Raw genomic sequence first — 15,939 nt, 5'->3', positions numbered from 1 at the left:
TTTTTTTTTTTTTTTTTTGAAGACATGTTCGTGAAGAATTTTAGTCAATGATAATTTTTTTTTTTTGAAAAAAATTATAATTTTAATATAGTATCAACTATCAATAATTAAAAATTATAAAACTTAAGCGTTGTTTGGTTAGAGGAAAAAGACATGGTAAGAGTCTGTTCTAATAGACTGAAATCAGCTGAATTGAACTGAACTGAAAATAAACGTATGAGAACATGCCTTAAATCCCATTTTCTAGGAAATAGGATATGGGTGTGTTGTTTGGTTGACACAAATTTATCAAATCAGGGGAAGTAAAATTTCCAAAGAAAGTTTTCAATGAGAATTCACTTACCAAGCCCCTCTTGGTAACTCACATTTTTCACAATTATTTCTTTATCTCTCCAAATTAATTTACTTAGGGCCTGTTCACATGTACTTAATTTCAGTTCAATTCAGCTCCAATTAGTTCAGTTCAGCTATTAATTTCCCCCTCTCATAAAATATTCATTTCAGCTCAGCTTAGCTCAGTTCAATTCAGTTCAGCTCAGCTCAGTTCAGTAAATGTGAATAGGCCCTTAAATAACAAATAATCAAGTTTAGTGTACATTTGGGTGTACCGTAAGTATTTGTTCTCATTTTGATATTGCTTTTCATTTTATCATCAAATGAAAAACAAAAACTAACCTTAGGTTTGTGGTGCAGCCGGGTGTATATAACAAATTTTAACTAATACTTGGAAATGAATTCCTAGGAAATTTGAGTTCCTATATTATGAGCTAAACAAACTTTGGTCAATTCCTAGAAAATGGGCTAGGAAAATTATTTTCCATAAATATAATTTCCTATGGGAATTCACTTCCCTTGTAAACCAAACAATAACTTAATATTTCAAAATTATAACTTAAAGTGATTCTAAAATATACCTACAACTTAGTTTAGGGCTTGTTCCGATTTCCTGAAAACAAATGAACTGATTGGGACTGAACTGAATTGAATAGAGTTGAAATGAATTGTTTATGGGATAAGGAAATTAGGAATGAAACTGATTGGAAACCAAACTGGAATTAAGCTAGAACATGTGCTTAATATATGTAGGGTCTGTTCTGATTTATTAAAAACAACTTAACTGAACTAAACTTGAATAAGGCTGAAATGAATTGTTTATGAGAGAAGGAAATTAAGAACTAAACTGAACTGATTGGAGCTGAACTAAAATCAAGCTGAAGAGAACAAGCCCGTACTCAATATAAGGGTGAGTTTATTGGTGAGTCTTGATACTCAATATAAGAGAGTTTATTGGTGACTCACATACAAGACTATATGTTTTTTGCAATATAAAGTGGTGCAAGATTATAAGGAGTCTTAAATGATCTTAAGAGTTAAGACTCTACAATCAAACTCATCTTTAGACTCTACAATTCACAAAAAACACAATTTGTTTTTTTTTTGGGCCAATAAGGAGCTGCCAACTCATCAACTAAAAAAAGTTGTTGAGTTTTATAAAAGAAATGGATATATAAATAGTGAATATGAGGTGAGTCTTGATATACGGAGTAATAGGTTAAAAGTGGATAAAAACAAGTACAATTTTTATAATTAAAAAAATAATTTAAACCTTAGTTGAAAACTGATGTGGTGAGATAAACATACTCCCCCCTTTTTTTTTTTTTTAATTGCATCACTTTTCTTTTATGGGTGATTTTTTTTTAAATGCATCACTTTTATATTTGGTAACTTTGTATTATGCTTTATCATTATCTCTTACTTTAAACTCCACTCAAATTATTTTACGGATTATCATTTTTTTTCCTTCATTGTCTCCACTAATAAGAATATCCTTTTTCTCTCACATACCTTTTCATGGTCACCATCTTACTTTTACTATAATAATTTATTCATCTACTTATGAAACTTTATTACTCTCCTAAAATTTCGTGTATTATCATGATGCAAAAAAAAAAAAAAAAAAAGAGCGACTACCATAAGTAAAACATGATCAAAATATTGCAAAAGTCAAATTAAAAACTGATAAACTATCACCAACACTTGTTATTATTTTATTATATTTTTTTTTAAAAAATCCTGTCTTTTTCGAAGAATCCTAAAAAAGAAAAAGAAAAAACTGAAAAAGAAAAAGGAAAAAGAAAAAAGAAAAAAATGAGGTCATTAAATTCGATACAATAAAATCATCAGTTGTCAGTAGCAAAAGAACAGTGAGGACCCAAATCAATACTGATACACAAAATGACACTCAATCTTTTCAATTGAAATATCAAAATCAAAATCTTTTCTTTCTTTCTTTAAAAAATCTCTCACATTTACTCATTTTATCTCACTTCCCTCGTTAAAATCATCACCCCCAAAACCCATTTTCACATTCATACAATTGAGAAAGAGGAGAGAGAAAATGGAGATTCCGGCGCCGGAAGACGGCGAGAGATGCCGGAGAACGGGAACCCCTAATTGGAGGTGCCGTGAAAGAGCTATTCCTGGAAGATCTTATTGTCAGAAGCACTATTTTCTCAGCGTTTCCCGGCAACTTCGCCGGAAAAGTTTTCCGTTAGATGGGAGGAAGGGAATCTCCGGCGAGAATCATCGCCGGAGAAGTTTACCGGAAGGAGAGAGAATGAGTAACGGAGATTCTGTGTCTGCTTCTTTCTCTGCTATTGAGCCGTATCGACCGGTTATTGATTTTGATTTTCAGGGGGATTCGAGTCGGAGTGAACCGGGTTTTGGTAGAAATGACGGTATTGCCCTTGGTGAAGTGGGTGTGGGAAGTTACTTAAACACCCTTGGAAGAGGTGGTGGTGGTGAGGGTAGTTTTGGGTCTCAATTTATGCCGGGTTGGACAGGTGGCGAAGCGAGTTTACCGAGGATCGATACGAAAGACGGAAATGACAATGTTATCCTTAGTGAATTGGGTGGGATGGGTTTTAAGGAAAGGGTGGTTGAACCGGTGTTTAATGGTGGCTCTACTGGAAATGACAATATTACCCTCAGTGAACCGAGGATCGGTTCAGAGGTTGGAATTGTCTTTGGGAGCGGAAATGACGATATTATCCTTAGTAAATTGGGTGAGATGGATATTAAGGAAGTGGGAGGGAGGGTGGCTGAACCGGCTTTTAATGGCGGCGCTGTTGGAAATGACAATATTGCCCTTGGTGAACCGAGGGTTGATTCGAATGAGGGAGATGTAGTCGGAAGCCGAAAAGACAATATTGTCCTTGGTGACTTAAGTACGGGGTTTAAGGAAACGGTTGAGAGGGTAGCTGAACCGGCATTGAATGGTGGTTTTGAGGGAAATTACTATATTACCCTTGATGAATCGGGTGGCGGAATTCGTGGATTGGGGGTTCAAAATGACTTTATAGCTTCTGTTTGTAGTGATGAGAAGAGTAATAAACAGGAAATTCTGTTTAGTGAAGTGTTCGAAGAGAGAAAGATTGAAAAAATTGCAGGAACAAAAATGGCAGAGAATTTTCATGGAATTGATGAAATTGGAGGCAAAGAAATGGTGGGTCAGGGGCAAAAAAGGAAAAGGGGTCGACCCAAAGGGTCTAAGAACAAGAACAAGAAAATGGTGGTTGAAAACCAAGAACAGTTAAGGGATGATCAAATTGTTGATCAAAATGATGGTAAGAAATTTGATGAAATGGGTGTGAATTTTGGTGGAAATGATGATATTGGGAAGAGGGTTAGGCAATTGTTTGAGTCTGATAGTGAAGAAGATGATCAGAACAGAATTCAGGGTTTTGAAGAAGGAATTGATGAGGGTTTGGGTGATGAAGAAGTGCCTAGTGTTAGAGAGGAGGTGATCATGCCTAAGAGGAAGCGAGGGCGGCCAAAGGGTGTGAAGAATAAGCCGAAAATGGGGAAGAATGGTGGAGTGGTGGTTAGTGGGGAAGGAATTGATGATGGGGGTTGTGCATTGGTGAGTTTGAAAGGTTCGAAAAGGCGGAAAAAGAATGTGATTCAGGATTTTCCGGGGGAGGAGGTTGGAGGGAAAGTGGAAGAGACGGTGGTGAAGCGAGGCCGGGTTAAGGGGTTGAAGTTGAGAAGGAAGAAGGTGATTGTGGTTGCTAAGGTGGAGGAAGAGGGATTGGAGAAGAAGGTTGAGAGGCGTGAGCGTTCTAGAGGGTCGAAAAATGAGGAAGAGGAGGTGGTTATGGTTGCTGAGGTGGTGGAAGAGGAAGGGGAGAAGGTAGTGAAGCGTGGGCGGGGGCGGCCTAAGGGTTCCACAAAGAAGAAGAGGAAGATTGGTAGGAGGGGAAGGGTTTGTGGAGAAGGTGCAGAAGAAGTGAGTGAGGCAGGTGGTGAAGTAGTGCAGGTTGTGAGAAATGAGACTGATGAGCCTGCTGGTTGTGGAGAAGGTTCAGAACAAGTGGGTGAGGCAGGTGGTGAAGCTGTGCAGGTTGTGAGGAATGAGCCTGCTGATCATGTTGGTGCAAGAGTACGCCGGAGAAAGAAGAAGCGTGGACGGCCTAGAGGTTTGAAAAACAAAAGGGTAATTCTTGTTGATGGAGTGCTTCCCAAAGTTATTAGCTCACTACCTGGAGGAAGAGGCTTGGTTGTGCAAAAGGACATGGAAGTTGTCTTACCGCGACATTGTGGAAATGAAAAGGTGGATGATGCTGAAATGCTACTTGAATCAGCAATTGAAGATCAGAAACCTCAGATAAAGGCCTCTAACTACCAGTTGAGAGCGAGAAATATGCCTGAGGTAAAGCTTCTTTGAGATTGACAATCAGTTCTTAGATGATTGTGATAAGAACCTGAAGAAAGTAATAAGCTGGTGATGACAAAACTTCATCTTCAGAGTGGCAGCTTTAGAGTTTAAATTTTATATTTTCACTGACTAGATTTGCAGTCTCTGTACATAGTTTACAAGAAGCTAGGTAAACTAATAAATGATATATATCTGAATGTTGGAGATGATTCACACCATTAATAATCTTTTATGTGTCAAATCTCACTTATGTTAGTCATGGAAAAATGGACTCATGTATAGTAGCCCTGAAATTGCTTGCTTTATTCTCGGTTTTGAAATTTCTTGAGTGCTACAATGCCAGATTTAAAGCTAGTATATGTATTTATCTGCCTTTAACTCATAGGGAAGAAAATAGATTTCTGGATGGAATCAAATAACACTTATTTACTTTAGTGTGTATCGGCCTTGTGCTCTATGGTACTCCATATTTGATGGATCCATTAATAAGTTTGATCGACCAATTTTCAATTCCTTAAAAACTAATTAACAGAAATGTGGGAAGTGTTCAGTCATTGTTATGAATTTTTTGGTGTCATTTGTGTGTTGGATGAAGTGTCCTGCTTACTTTGAATGACCAAATATACCATTTCAGAGCCTGCTTATTGCTTATATCTAGGAAAAGATTTTCACACTATGTACAATCATGTAGGAGTAGCAAGACAAAAAAAAGATGCTATAAATTCATTTATTTCTTCCCATATCTTTGCAGTCCTCCCAAAAGAAAGAGAAGATGGTGATGCTTGGCTGGATTGTTGTTCATAAGCTGCAAAGTAGCTTTTGTGAATATATTTTTTTAATGTCATGTTTATGTTATGTTTGTGAATAAAATGCTGAGCTTCCGGTTTGTGTCAAAAAAAAAAGAAGTTATGTTTGCCACCCTCATCTGATTGTTTGTTCAGGTTGTCGCTGGTTCTAGAAGAAGAGAGCCCAGTTCAAGGTGTCACCAGTGCAGATGCGAAAAGAATGATATCATTGCTTGCTCATTCTGCAAAAAGAGACGTTATTGTTTCCCATGCCTTAAAAAGTGGTAATATACTAAAACAGCATCGCTTCTAGTGAATTTAAAATTATACTCCGTACATAAATAGTAAATACTGTAAAAGACATGCTCTTTCATCTACTTAGAATTTGGGGTATATTTGTTATCCTGTTTAGACGTCATTACTATGAACTATCATTTACACCACGAAGTTTTTTTTTTCCCTTTATCATCATGCTTCAGCAAGATAAATGTTTGGTCTCAAAACTAGCGTAATGGATCAGGTATCCTGAAAGAACAAAGGAGGAAGTACGGGAGGCGTGCCCTTTTTGTCGTGGGAATTGCAATTGCAAAATATGCCTCCAGGAGAAGCTAGTTATGAAGGTTCTGGTGCCTGTTATTTGCTTTGTTTGATGTTTGCTACTCTTGATGCATTGGAATTGGATGCTTGATAAATTTTATGTTTTCAGGACAGACAGAAAGACATTGATAGAAAGGTCAAGTTAGATAGGCTTTTGTACTTGATGTGCAAAATCAACCCCATTCTAAAAAGCATACAAGAAGAGCAGAGAGCTGAGCTGGAAGTGGAAGCTAGAATACTTGGTGCGCAATCTTGTTTGATGTATATAGAAAATATAGTTATATTAATGAATGATTAAAACTTGGCTGTTTATAGAACTAGAATTAGGATATAAACATTTAACGACTTTTGATGTCATAGTGGACTTCATGTTTTTTTTTTAACTGTTGCTTATTCTAGGTAGAGCCTTAACCTTGTATTTTACTTCCTTTTTTTGGTAGGCAAACCAATTAAAGAAGAGGATATAATGAAGACTAGATTTGATCAAGATGATCGGATATACTGGTATGTGCCCATAATTCTGCTTGTTAGAATCAAAACATCTAGTGTTTGCAACTTGCGAAGTGGACTTCCTGGGCAGGGTGACTGGGTGTATGAATATGCAATATGCTCTATATTGCAATATTGACTTGTGAAATCATTAGGGCTATGAGTTTGAACCTGAAAAGTGGTATTAGTTACTCTTGCTGAGTTTCTTAGTGGAAATTATATCAGATAGTAGAAATAATGTAGAATTATGAAGAACTATGCCATGCACTTGGACCTTAACATTATTCCTCCCCTATGAAGATTCTTTCTGTGTCAGATAGTAGAAATAATGTAGAATTATGCCAAGCACTTGGACCTTAACATTATTCTTATTCAACAGTGATAATTGCCACACATCCATTGTAAATTTTCACAGAAGCTGCCCCAATTCTGTTTGCTCTTATGATCTCTGTATATCCTGTTGTCAAGAATTGAGATCAGGTTTAAGGTCTGATGACCTTGAAGCTGGAACTTCATGTCACTCTACAGGAGGTTCCTTGAATCATGATATAACGGGAAACAGCCAGAAACATGATGCTGATAAGATGGGGGACAGTGAAATGTTTGCTGTTGGCAATTATTTACCCCCTACAGGTTGTGGGAGCATGAACATTAATGATAGTATTCTTTGTCCTCAGAAAGGACATGGTGGTTGTGGACTTCACGTACTTGAACTGAGACGTGTCCTTGAACTTAATTGGGTGGACACAGTGATTGAAAGCATTGATAAGGTCACTATTGATTATTATTTGCCAGAGACAGATTCTAGTCAGGAATGTCTCATCTGCCTCCCCACTGCTTCAGATGCTCAAAGTACTACCTCTGAAAGAAGAAAGGCAGCTTCAAGGCTGAATATCTGTGATAACTTTCTATACTGTCCGAGTGTTTCAAGTATGAATGAACTTAATATTGATCATTTTCAAAGGCATTGGACACGAGGTGAACCTGTGATTGTTAGAGATGTATTGAAAGAAGGATCTGGTCTGAGTTGGGAGCCAATGGTGATGTGGAGGGCTTTCAGAGGAGCCAAAAAGATAATGAAGGAGGATACACTGAATGTAAAGGCCATTGATTGTTTGGACTGGTGTGAGGTACGTGCTAGGCTTTCAAGGTATGCGTTTGGATTCTGAACTTGCGATGTGTGATAGACTTGTCGATTTATTTCAGAATTTGGAAATGTTAAACGGTACTTTACACTGTCTATTGGTATGTATTATCCTTTGTTACTCTCTAAGCAAGTCATTTGTGTCTTAAACTAGAATTAAGTTTACTATCTCCTGTCTCCTTGTGGGAAGAATTGGTATCAAATTTTGTCTACTGAATAATTTTGTGTTCTTTCAGAATTATAAACTCAATTTTCTTTACAGATATTAGAACAGCAGAAATAAAAATCCAGTTTTCAGTCACTAATTTCTTTGATCTTTATATTTTGAAGTTTCACATTGCTACCTTATACTGACTGGAAGTATTGTAACTGCTTCTGGGTGAATGGAATTTGCAGTTTCCCCCCCCCCCCCCCCCCCTTTAGAATTTATAAATTCTCTGTATATGTTATTAGGATTTTACTGAACCTGTTGTTTAGTCGCAATCCTGCTCTGGGGAAGAATTGCATGTTTCTTCAAGAATAGAAGGCCCAGATACATATGAAAAAGTCATTTTCCTTTTGCAGGTAGAGATTGATATCTATCACTTTTTCAAGGGCTATTTGCATGGTCGGAATCATAGTAATGGTTGGCCAGAAATTTTAAAACTGAAGGATTGGCCTGCTTCAAATTCATTTGAAGAATGCTTGCCAAGGCACTTTGCTGAATATATCATGATGCTTCCATATAGCGACTACACTCATCCTGAATGTGGTATCCTTAATCTTGTTACCAAACTTCCAGATGGTGTGCCAAAGCCAGATTTGGGACCAAAAACATACATTGCATATGGTTATGAAGAAGAGCTTGGTAGAGGTGATTCCATGACAAAACTGCACTGTGATATATCTGATGCGGTATGAGTTATTTTCTGCTTTCTCCCCCAAAGAAAATTATAAATGCACTGATTTTCATTTGCACGTTATTCTGTTTTTGGGCTCACATGCATTGAGAAATGAGCGTGCTATTGGTCTTGACTACTGTCTACTGCTGCTCTTTCTTTAGGTTAATGTGTTGATGCACACAACAAAGGTTGATGTTAGCTCATTTCAGCAGCAGGTCATACACAAGTTGCAAAAGACTTATGACACTGAAGGTTCCGTAACTGTAGATAAAAGTGACACTGAAACTAAAGAAAATTTAGATGTTGCCGTCAACCATTCTGATGCCAAACCTTGTGCTGATGGAGCTGGTGCTGAAAGCACACTCAGCCATTTTTCAGAGGCATCAGTGTATTCAGATAAATGTGACAATGAAACGAAAGAAAACTCTGGTGCTGGCCTGAACTGCTCTGCTGCCAATGAGTTTCCCTCTGTTGATGGAGATGGCTCTGTAAGCACCGTCTGCCATTTTCCAGAAACATCAGTATCTGCGGATAAACATGACAGTGAAACTAATGAAAACTCTGATGCTATCCTGAACTATTCTGCTGCTAAAGAGTTCCCCTCTGCTGATGGAGCTGGTGCTGTAAGAAGTGCTGATAGTTCTTTGGAAGCTTCATGCTCTGGTGGAGAGCATGATTTATCGTCTAAAAACCCTGATTTTGATGAAAATAAAGTCAGTGAGGGTGCTCTCTGGGATATTTTTAGAAGAGAAGATGTCCCAAAACTTCTTGATTATCTAAAAAGGCATCAGCGAGAATTTAATCACATTAACAATCTTCCTGTGAAATCAGTAGGTCATATTGACTCATTGGACTGTACACCTGTTTGATTATTCAACTAGATATTATTGTTAGCAACATTAACCCCTTTAATTTTGACTCCATTTACCCTAGGTTGTCCATCCTATTCATGACCAGACTTTTTATATGACTGAAATCCATAAGAAACAGCTGAAAGACGAGTTTGGTAAGAATTGCCTAGTTATTATGGTGTATCTATTACTATTTTCATTAAATTTTCAGGAATTTTAAACAGAATATGTTGCAGGTGTGGAACCTTGGACATTTGAACAACACTTGGGTGAGGCTGTTTTTATACCTGCTGGATGTCCCCATCAAGTGAGAAATAGATTAGTAAGTTTCCTCAAAAATTTGGTTGTAATTTCTAGTATCATTTTACTTCTAAAGTTTCCAGTTCTTCACACTGTTTGGTCTCATTTGATTCTCAGTCTCAACATAATTTTTTGTGTTTATTTATTGTATTTGTTGGACTGATACATCATCATGTAATTTATTTTCTATTCAATGGTGAATTCTTCATATTTACGGACCTTAGGGTTTGATGTAGACATATAGTTGCTTGATGGTTGAACATAGAAATTCTTAATCTTGAAGATCTCTCATTGATCATGCTAGACTTTTAAAAGGAATCACAGTGAAAAGAAAAGAATTTGATTTAGGCAAAGAAAGATGTTGGTTTCAATCTACCTACACTGTAGTGTCATAGAATTGTCATTTGGTACCCAAAGGTATACAAAACTATGGCTAAAAGTTTATGATAGGATATTGATAATTTGGGATTGTTTTGAGCTTTGGCAACAAGAGTTAGAGGCATGATGTACTTGCACTCATTTTGAGAAGGTGCCACACTTCCTGAGTAGAATTTTTCCTGTGAAACTCTTCTTTACTTCCAACATTTATGATGAACCTCTCTTTCTAACCCCTGCCATTTTATCCCCGCATTTCATGAAGCTTAATGTCATATTACAGTGCGTCTGTTGTTTCAGGGAGACTCTTATTCATCTTGATTTAGTCTCGTCATTTTACCCTGTACTCCCTCCCCCTTTTTTCACCAAAAAATTGGGGGAGGGGTGAATAAAGGCCAGAATTATTCGTTTTGGTTAACTATTGCCGCTTTGTAAATTTATCTGTCTTCTGTGAAGCTTAGTTTATTCGGAGTAGTTTACTTCTGTCGCTTTAAAGTTTCTTACGGAGCTGGTCTACATTAGATCTTTCCATCACCTTGAGAAACATGAATTTGTATTTAAGCAACGTGGTGTGGACAAAGCATCTTGCATCTTTTATGATCATTTCCATGTCAAGAACTGTTACCTTACCAAAATGTTATCACTTTTTTCAGTCTTGCATTAAAGTGGCCCTCGACTTTGTATCCCCTGAGAATGTTCAAGAATGCATTCGATTGACAGATGAGTTTCGCTTGCTCCCCAAAAACCACAGATCTAAAGAGGACAAATTGGAGGTTTGTGAATGTGATCTCTTTTTCTTATCAGCTAATCCTGTCACATTTATCTATGTTTTAGAGCTCTGATATTATGGTAGAGGCAAAATTTCTACCTTGACAAATTGAATCATGATGCATTCCTCAAATTTGGAATATCACAAATCCTTATCACTTTTGAGGTGGGAACTGCCAAATGGGATAGTTCATCCGCGTTTCTTATGATTGTAATTTAAGCCTTCTAATGGGATACCTGTAATGATCTGCAAAAATGCAATGCTTGCCTATTCCGCTGTCAATCTCAATGTGCATATCTCCGAAAGTAAAGTTTGTGTTTGAATCACTAACTTTACTGCAATCTACTGACTCGCATCTCTCTTCATGTCACTTGTACTGTCAGATGGTGAAACTGATTTTCTGCTCATTTTTTTTCCTAGGTGAAAAAGATGGCGCTGTACGCAGCAAGTTCTGCTCTGAGCGATTTCAGAAAACTGACTGCAGATTTTGAATGATCATGGGGAGTAAATTGAATAAACTGAGCCACTGCTTGCTCTAACCAATAATATCATTTCATTCTTGTATAATTTGTTCTTGTATTGATTTGGAAATTAGCATATGTTTTTGTTACAGCTGAATGAGGAATAATGTCTCAACTAAGATGCAATTATTTGTGCAATTTGCTTTTATTGAGTCATTGCTGATTAAAACCTCGGGAACCAGAATTTCGTGAGAATTGCATTACTGGAATACGCAGTTCGTGATTATGTTGTATACTTGTATGTACTTTGGTTTTTAACTTTAATACGAGTAATATAACTATGCCTATGCAAATATGTGAACGGAAATTTCAATGTTCATGTACTCCTTCTGTCCCATAATATAGTTCCTGTTTGTGTTTTTTTTACAGTATTTAAGAAATAGGTGGAAAAAGTGGATGAAGTATATTAATAAAAGTGAAAAGTACAATCATAAACAAAAGTTAGAGGAAAAAAAAGAGAAAAAGTACAAAGCAAAGCATGTGCAAAATTCAAGGGTAAGTTAGAAAGTACATTGAATAAAATTCAAGGGTAAGTTAGAAAATACATTGAAAAGTGAAGGTGTAATAAACCTTACATATTATCCGAAAATAGAAACAGAAAAAACATTTTGGAAATCCAAAATAGGAAAACAGGAACTATATTATGAGACGCAGAGAGTATGTTTTTTTAGCATAAACTTGTACTTCCTTATTTAAACTGGCCCTTGTTCTGCCATTTTTATTTTTCTTCTCTGTTTTTAAGTAGCCAACACAAGTTACACAACCCTGTAACTAATAAACTAAGCATCAAAATATTGGAGATGATGTACACCTTTAAGCTGTATATTGGTCTGTGTTGTCATATTAATTGACATTCGTAGAAAGAATTGCTTCACCGGACCATGAATAGAGCGGCTATAGTTAATCAACTAAACAACAATATAAATTTATCACCCCAAGCATGAAGCTATTGTAATGAAGATAAAGAAAAAGAAGGCATAACAAGAGATCAGTTGTACACTGCTGATTATAGAAACTCAAAAGCAAAGCAGGTGTTTTCCAAAATTGTTTAATTGGAAAATCTGATGGTTACCAGGATGCTTTCTTTACACCCTGCAATTGGCCTTGAGATGCCAACTCACGGAAAACAATACGAGACATCCGGAATTTCTCGTACACAGCTCGAGAACGCCCGGTGAAGATACAACGGTTCTTCAATCGATTGAAGGCACTGTTTCTTGGCAGTTTGGCCAGTTTGTAACGAAATTTGTCTTTCATGCTTAGAGGAAGCTCAGGATCTCTGCACAGTGCTTTGTACAGCTTTCTCCTCAGCTCGTACTTAGATGCTAGCTGTCTACGATGGTAGTCCAGTATGTTTCGCTTGTCACCAACATATGCGCCTACTCCAGTAGAAAAGCCTACAAGGAAAAAAAAAAAATCCTCAGTAAATAGTACCAATTATCAAGAGAACTTCTTACATCCGTATCACCGATCATGATTGGTATTAGTATAACAAGCAAACCATTAAACAAGGTATAGAATAACATAACCGAGTATAATCTCTTTTTGCAATCAAACAGCACAAAAGCCAGACCTACCATTGATCCCCTAATCAATCATCCAACCATTTAATGAAAGAGTAATAGGGAAACTGATAATTATTATTCACCAGTCAAGTGTCATCTAAACAACAATCAAAAACTGTGTGAAGCCGAATTCTGAATCCGGTTATAAATTATAGCCAATACTAATAGTCTAATAGAGAAGCTCTGTTATATTACACACTTTTATTTAATTGGAGGTGCACAGTAGCAGTAAAATAGAAATACTTGTCATCTATCAATGAAGAAACTAAGTGATTGTTTGGTTGCCATCAAAATTCATGGGACGTAAGTACTCCTACGAAGTGGGAGAAGATAAGGTTGTTTGGTTAGAAAAAACTATGGGAAGTTGCACTTCATACTACCCACGAAATGAAAAGTTACATACCCAACCCCCCCCCCCCCCTACGTAAGTGGATTTTCCCATGGGAAGTAAATTTTCCTATGATCAACCAGACGAAACATAGCTACTCCTAGGAATCAAAAGTACATGAAAAAGCATCTTCCAAGGCAATTTTACTTCCTATGTCTAACCAAACAAGCACTAAAATCATAGCAAGAAGCATACATATACAACAAATATTTCTGAAGAAGTTTAGCACTGAGCAGTAGCTAGATAAGTAGATGATCAACAACCAATCACAAGAGTACACTAACCCCTAGAGCAACAACCAATCACAACACGTTCTTGGACTAAACAGTTCACCATGCATAACCATTTCAGATTACATGTTATAGCTAAAAATTACATGACCCCCTGCCCCAAAGACTGGATTCACAGTTCTCCAATAACAACTATTAACACGAACAAGGAAGAACATGCGAGTTGGGTGTTTCGAAATTTCTTGAATTCCCTACCTTAAAAAGTCATGATTATCTTGGCTTAGACATTCACTATCACACCATGTTGCCCCCTACCGTGGTAGACCTAACTTCTTCTAACAAAAGCTCCAAAACTTCAAACAATGCACTTCACAAAACATATTGTCCTCGTCTCATCTCAATCACAATGCAATATTGTAATAAGAACAGTGAGCCCAAAAATGCCCTAGTTTCCAATCAAATATCCATGCGCAAACACTCTAAGCATTCAAGTTATTAAGTACTACTCATTCAAACTAACACCCCCCCAAAAAAAGTTGCACCTTTCTTTAATTAAACAGCAAACAGTATCCAAAAATTTCATGGGCTTAACTGCTTAAGAATGTCTCATTTACAATTAATAGGAAGATTAACATATCAATATAGTACAAAATAACCCAGATAACAAATCAATGATCAAACATAAACGAATTATACAACCTAAAAACACAATCATATTTTGAGCATTTCAGCAATTTTAAGCTAGGCTTTTATGTACTAGATAGAAGCAGCATTTTAACAAACAGTTGGTGGGCAATAAAACAAAATGATGAAAACCCACAAACCACAGAATCCAACATTCAAATGGATTCTCAAATTTCACAATCGTCATCTTAATTTGACGAAATGAAAAAACCCAATTCATAAAAAGGGGGGAAAAATCAATAATTTACCAAAATACATCATTAAATTACCTCTACTACACTGGAATTCATGAACAGATGAAGAGATAAAATTAGGTTTTGGAGCTGCCTGTAGAATTGGAGCTTTGCCCAAAAGTTTTCCGATCACCTTGAACATCTTCTAGTTGTAAAGAGAGTGTTTGGGATCTGAATTTGGAAGTGAAATTCTTGGGAAAGGTGGGGAATTAGAACAAGGGACAGTCTAATACTATTCACCCTATTGACTGCGAATTGTTAGGTTGGGTTGGGTTTTGGCTGTTTGGAGTGGTATAGAATCGAGCCAAGTTCTCGTTTGGTTAGACTTGTTGCGCTGCCTATTGATATCACGGGAATAAAACACTATCGCAACCTCTTAGCTCTTATTTGGTTAGATTTGTTGCGCTGGCTATCGAATCACGGGAATAAAACACTAACGCAACCTCTTAGAATCTCATGTCCATAGCAATTCTCAAAATTTTACAATTTCACACCTTTCAATTAGAATAACATAGATGAGTATAATTTCATTGTTCACATTACATGACTTTGTAGGTCACGGGTTTAAAACTCATTCACTCTCTATTTTCAGGTGGACTATTTCACGCTGGGTATAAAGGGGTCCATGCTGCACCCATATTTCAATTTTAAATGACTTTTTCATGTGAGGGTGTGCGTGGGATTTAACCATAAGCTTAAACTTTTGATTGATTTGATCCTTCAACAATAAAACGCAATCAGTCCATATACTTTGTATGATTTTCGATTAAATCCATCTATTAGGTCGGATTAATTTGACCTTACAATTGCTATCGAATTGTTCATTAGGTTTCAAGTCTCATCATATGTGTCAAAATAAAACCAATTTAGCTAACTTTTATTTGTATTATTGCTTGTGACAGACTTTTAAATATAATGGGTCGGTAACTTTTAATCATTAATGCTACGTTTGGATAACAAATTAGAAGGGAAATGGAAGGGGGGGGGGAATAGGAGGGAGGGGAAGGAAGGGAAAGTGGAGGAAATAATGAGCTCCATTTTCCCTCCAAATCTCTCCAATTTTGAAGGGATGGTCTTTATTAAAGGAGGAGGGAAAGTGGATCCCTCCCTCCCCCTACACTTCCCTCCCCTGTCCCCCCAACATATTATCCAAACAAGGAACTTTGTCTTCCTCCCTTTCCCTTCGTTCCCTTCCTTTCCTTCCATTTTTTGTTATCCAAACATAGCCTAAAAGATAACTTTTGATCGGACAACTTTATAACGGATTTACACCCGATTTTTTTTTGTTTTGACCTCAACTAGGGTTTTTGGGTGAGTAAACCTTGCGGGGTCCAACATGTCGTGCCATGGTCGGGATTGGGGCCGGGTTTTGAAATGGTTATGGAGACGCGACAAATAAGTTTGGGTGGT

The 15,939-nt window shown here is 36.9% G+C and overlaps 2 protein-coding genes across 3 annotated transcripts; one reads left to right on the top strand and one right to left on the bottom strand.

Annotated features, from left to right (window-relative positions):
- Nucleotides 1-2,166: 2,166 nt before the first annotated feature.
- LOC145631622 (uncharacterized) lies at nt 2,167-11,887 on the top strand. Of its 2 annotated transcripts, XM_081683742.1 has the most exons (13): nt 2,167-4,075; nt 4,169-4,711; nt 5,659-5,786; nt 6,023-6,122; nt 6,209-6,341; nt 6,540-6,603; nt 6,968-7,718; nt 8,297-8,626; nt 8,775-9,443; nt 9,547-9,619; nt 9,701-9,786; nt 10,793-10,912; nt 11,329-11,887. In XM_081683742.1, the coding sequence occupies exons 1-13, from the start codon at nt 2,399-2,401 to the stop codon at nt 11,401-11,403; spliced, it is 4,749 nt and encodes a 1,582-aa protein (XP_081539868.1). In that variant the 5' UTR covers nt 2,167-2,398; the 3' UTR covers nt 11,404-11,887. The 2 variants fall into 2 exon arrangements, with proteins under 2 accessions (XP_081539868.1, XP_081539867.1); XM_081683741.1 differs by having other exon boundaries at nt 2,167-4,711.
- Nucleotides 11,888-12,355: 468 nt separating this feature from the next.
- Nucleotides 12,356-14,836, bottom strand: LOC145631624 (small ribosomal subunit protein uS14m-like). Its single transcript, XM_081683743.1, has 2 exons — nt 14,566-14,836; nt 12,356-12,826 (listed from the first exon to the last, which is right to left on the bottom strand). Exons 1-2 carry the CDS (start codon nt 14,669-14,671, stop codon nt 12,498-12,500), a joined length of 435 nt encoding a protein of 144 aa, XP_081539869.1. The 5' UTR covers nt 14,672-14,836; the 3' UTR covers nt 12,356-12,497.
- Between the last annotated feature and the right edge of the window lie 1,103 nt (nt 14,837-15,939).

The sequence above is a fragment of the Chenopodium album genome, chromosome 5 (genome assembly GCF_948465745.1).
Source record: "Chenopodium album chromosome 5, dcCheAlbu1.1, whole genome shotgun sequence".
NCBI lineage: Eukaryota > Viridiplantae > Streptophyta > Magnoliopsida > Caryophyllales > Amaranthaceae > Chenopodium > Chenopodium album.
This window is presented reverse-complemented; position numbering and strand designations above follow the sequence as displayed.

Bases quoted from the DNA above. Each gene is read 5' to 3' on its own strand.
- LOC145631622 (XM_081683741.1), top strand. From the start codon at position 2,399: ATGGAGATTCCGGCGCCGGAAGACGGCGAGAGATGCCGGAGAACGGGA. The intron at 9,620-9,700 runs GTAAGAATTGCC...AATATGTTGCAG, and splicing joins ACAGCTGAAAGACGAGTTTG to GTGTGGAACCTTGGACATTT. The intron at 9,787-10,792 runs GTAAGTTTCCTC...CACTTTTTTCAG, and splicing joins ATCAAGTGAGAAATAGATTA to TCTTGCATTAAAGTGGCCCT.
- LOC145631624 (XM_081683743.1), bottom strand. From the start codon at position 14,671: ATGTTCAAGGTGATCGGAAAACTTTTGGGCAAAGCTCCAATTCTACAG. The intron at 12,827-14,565 runs GTAATTTAATGA...TTTTCCTTGTAG, and splicing joins TGAATTCCAGTGTAGTAGAG to GCTTTTCTACTGGAGTAGGC.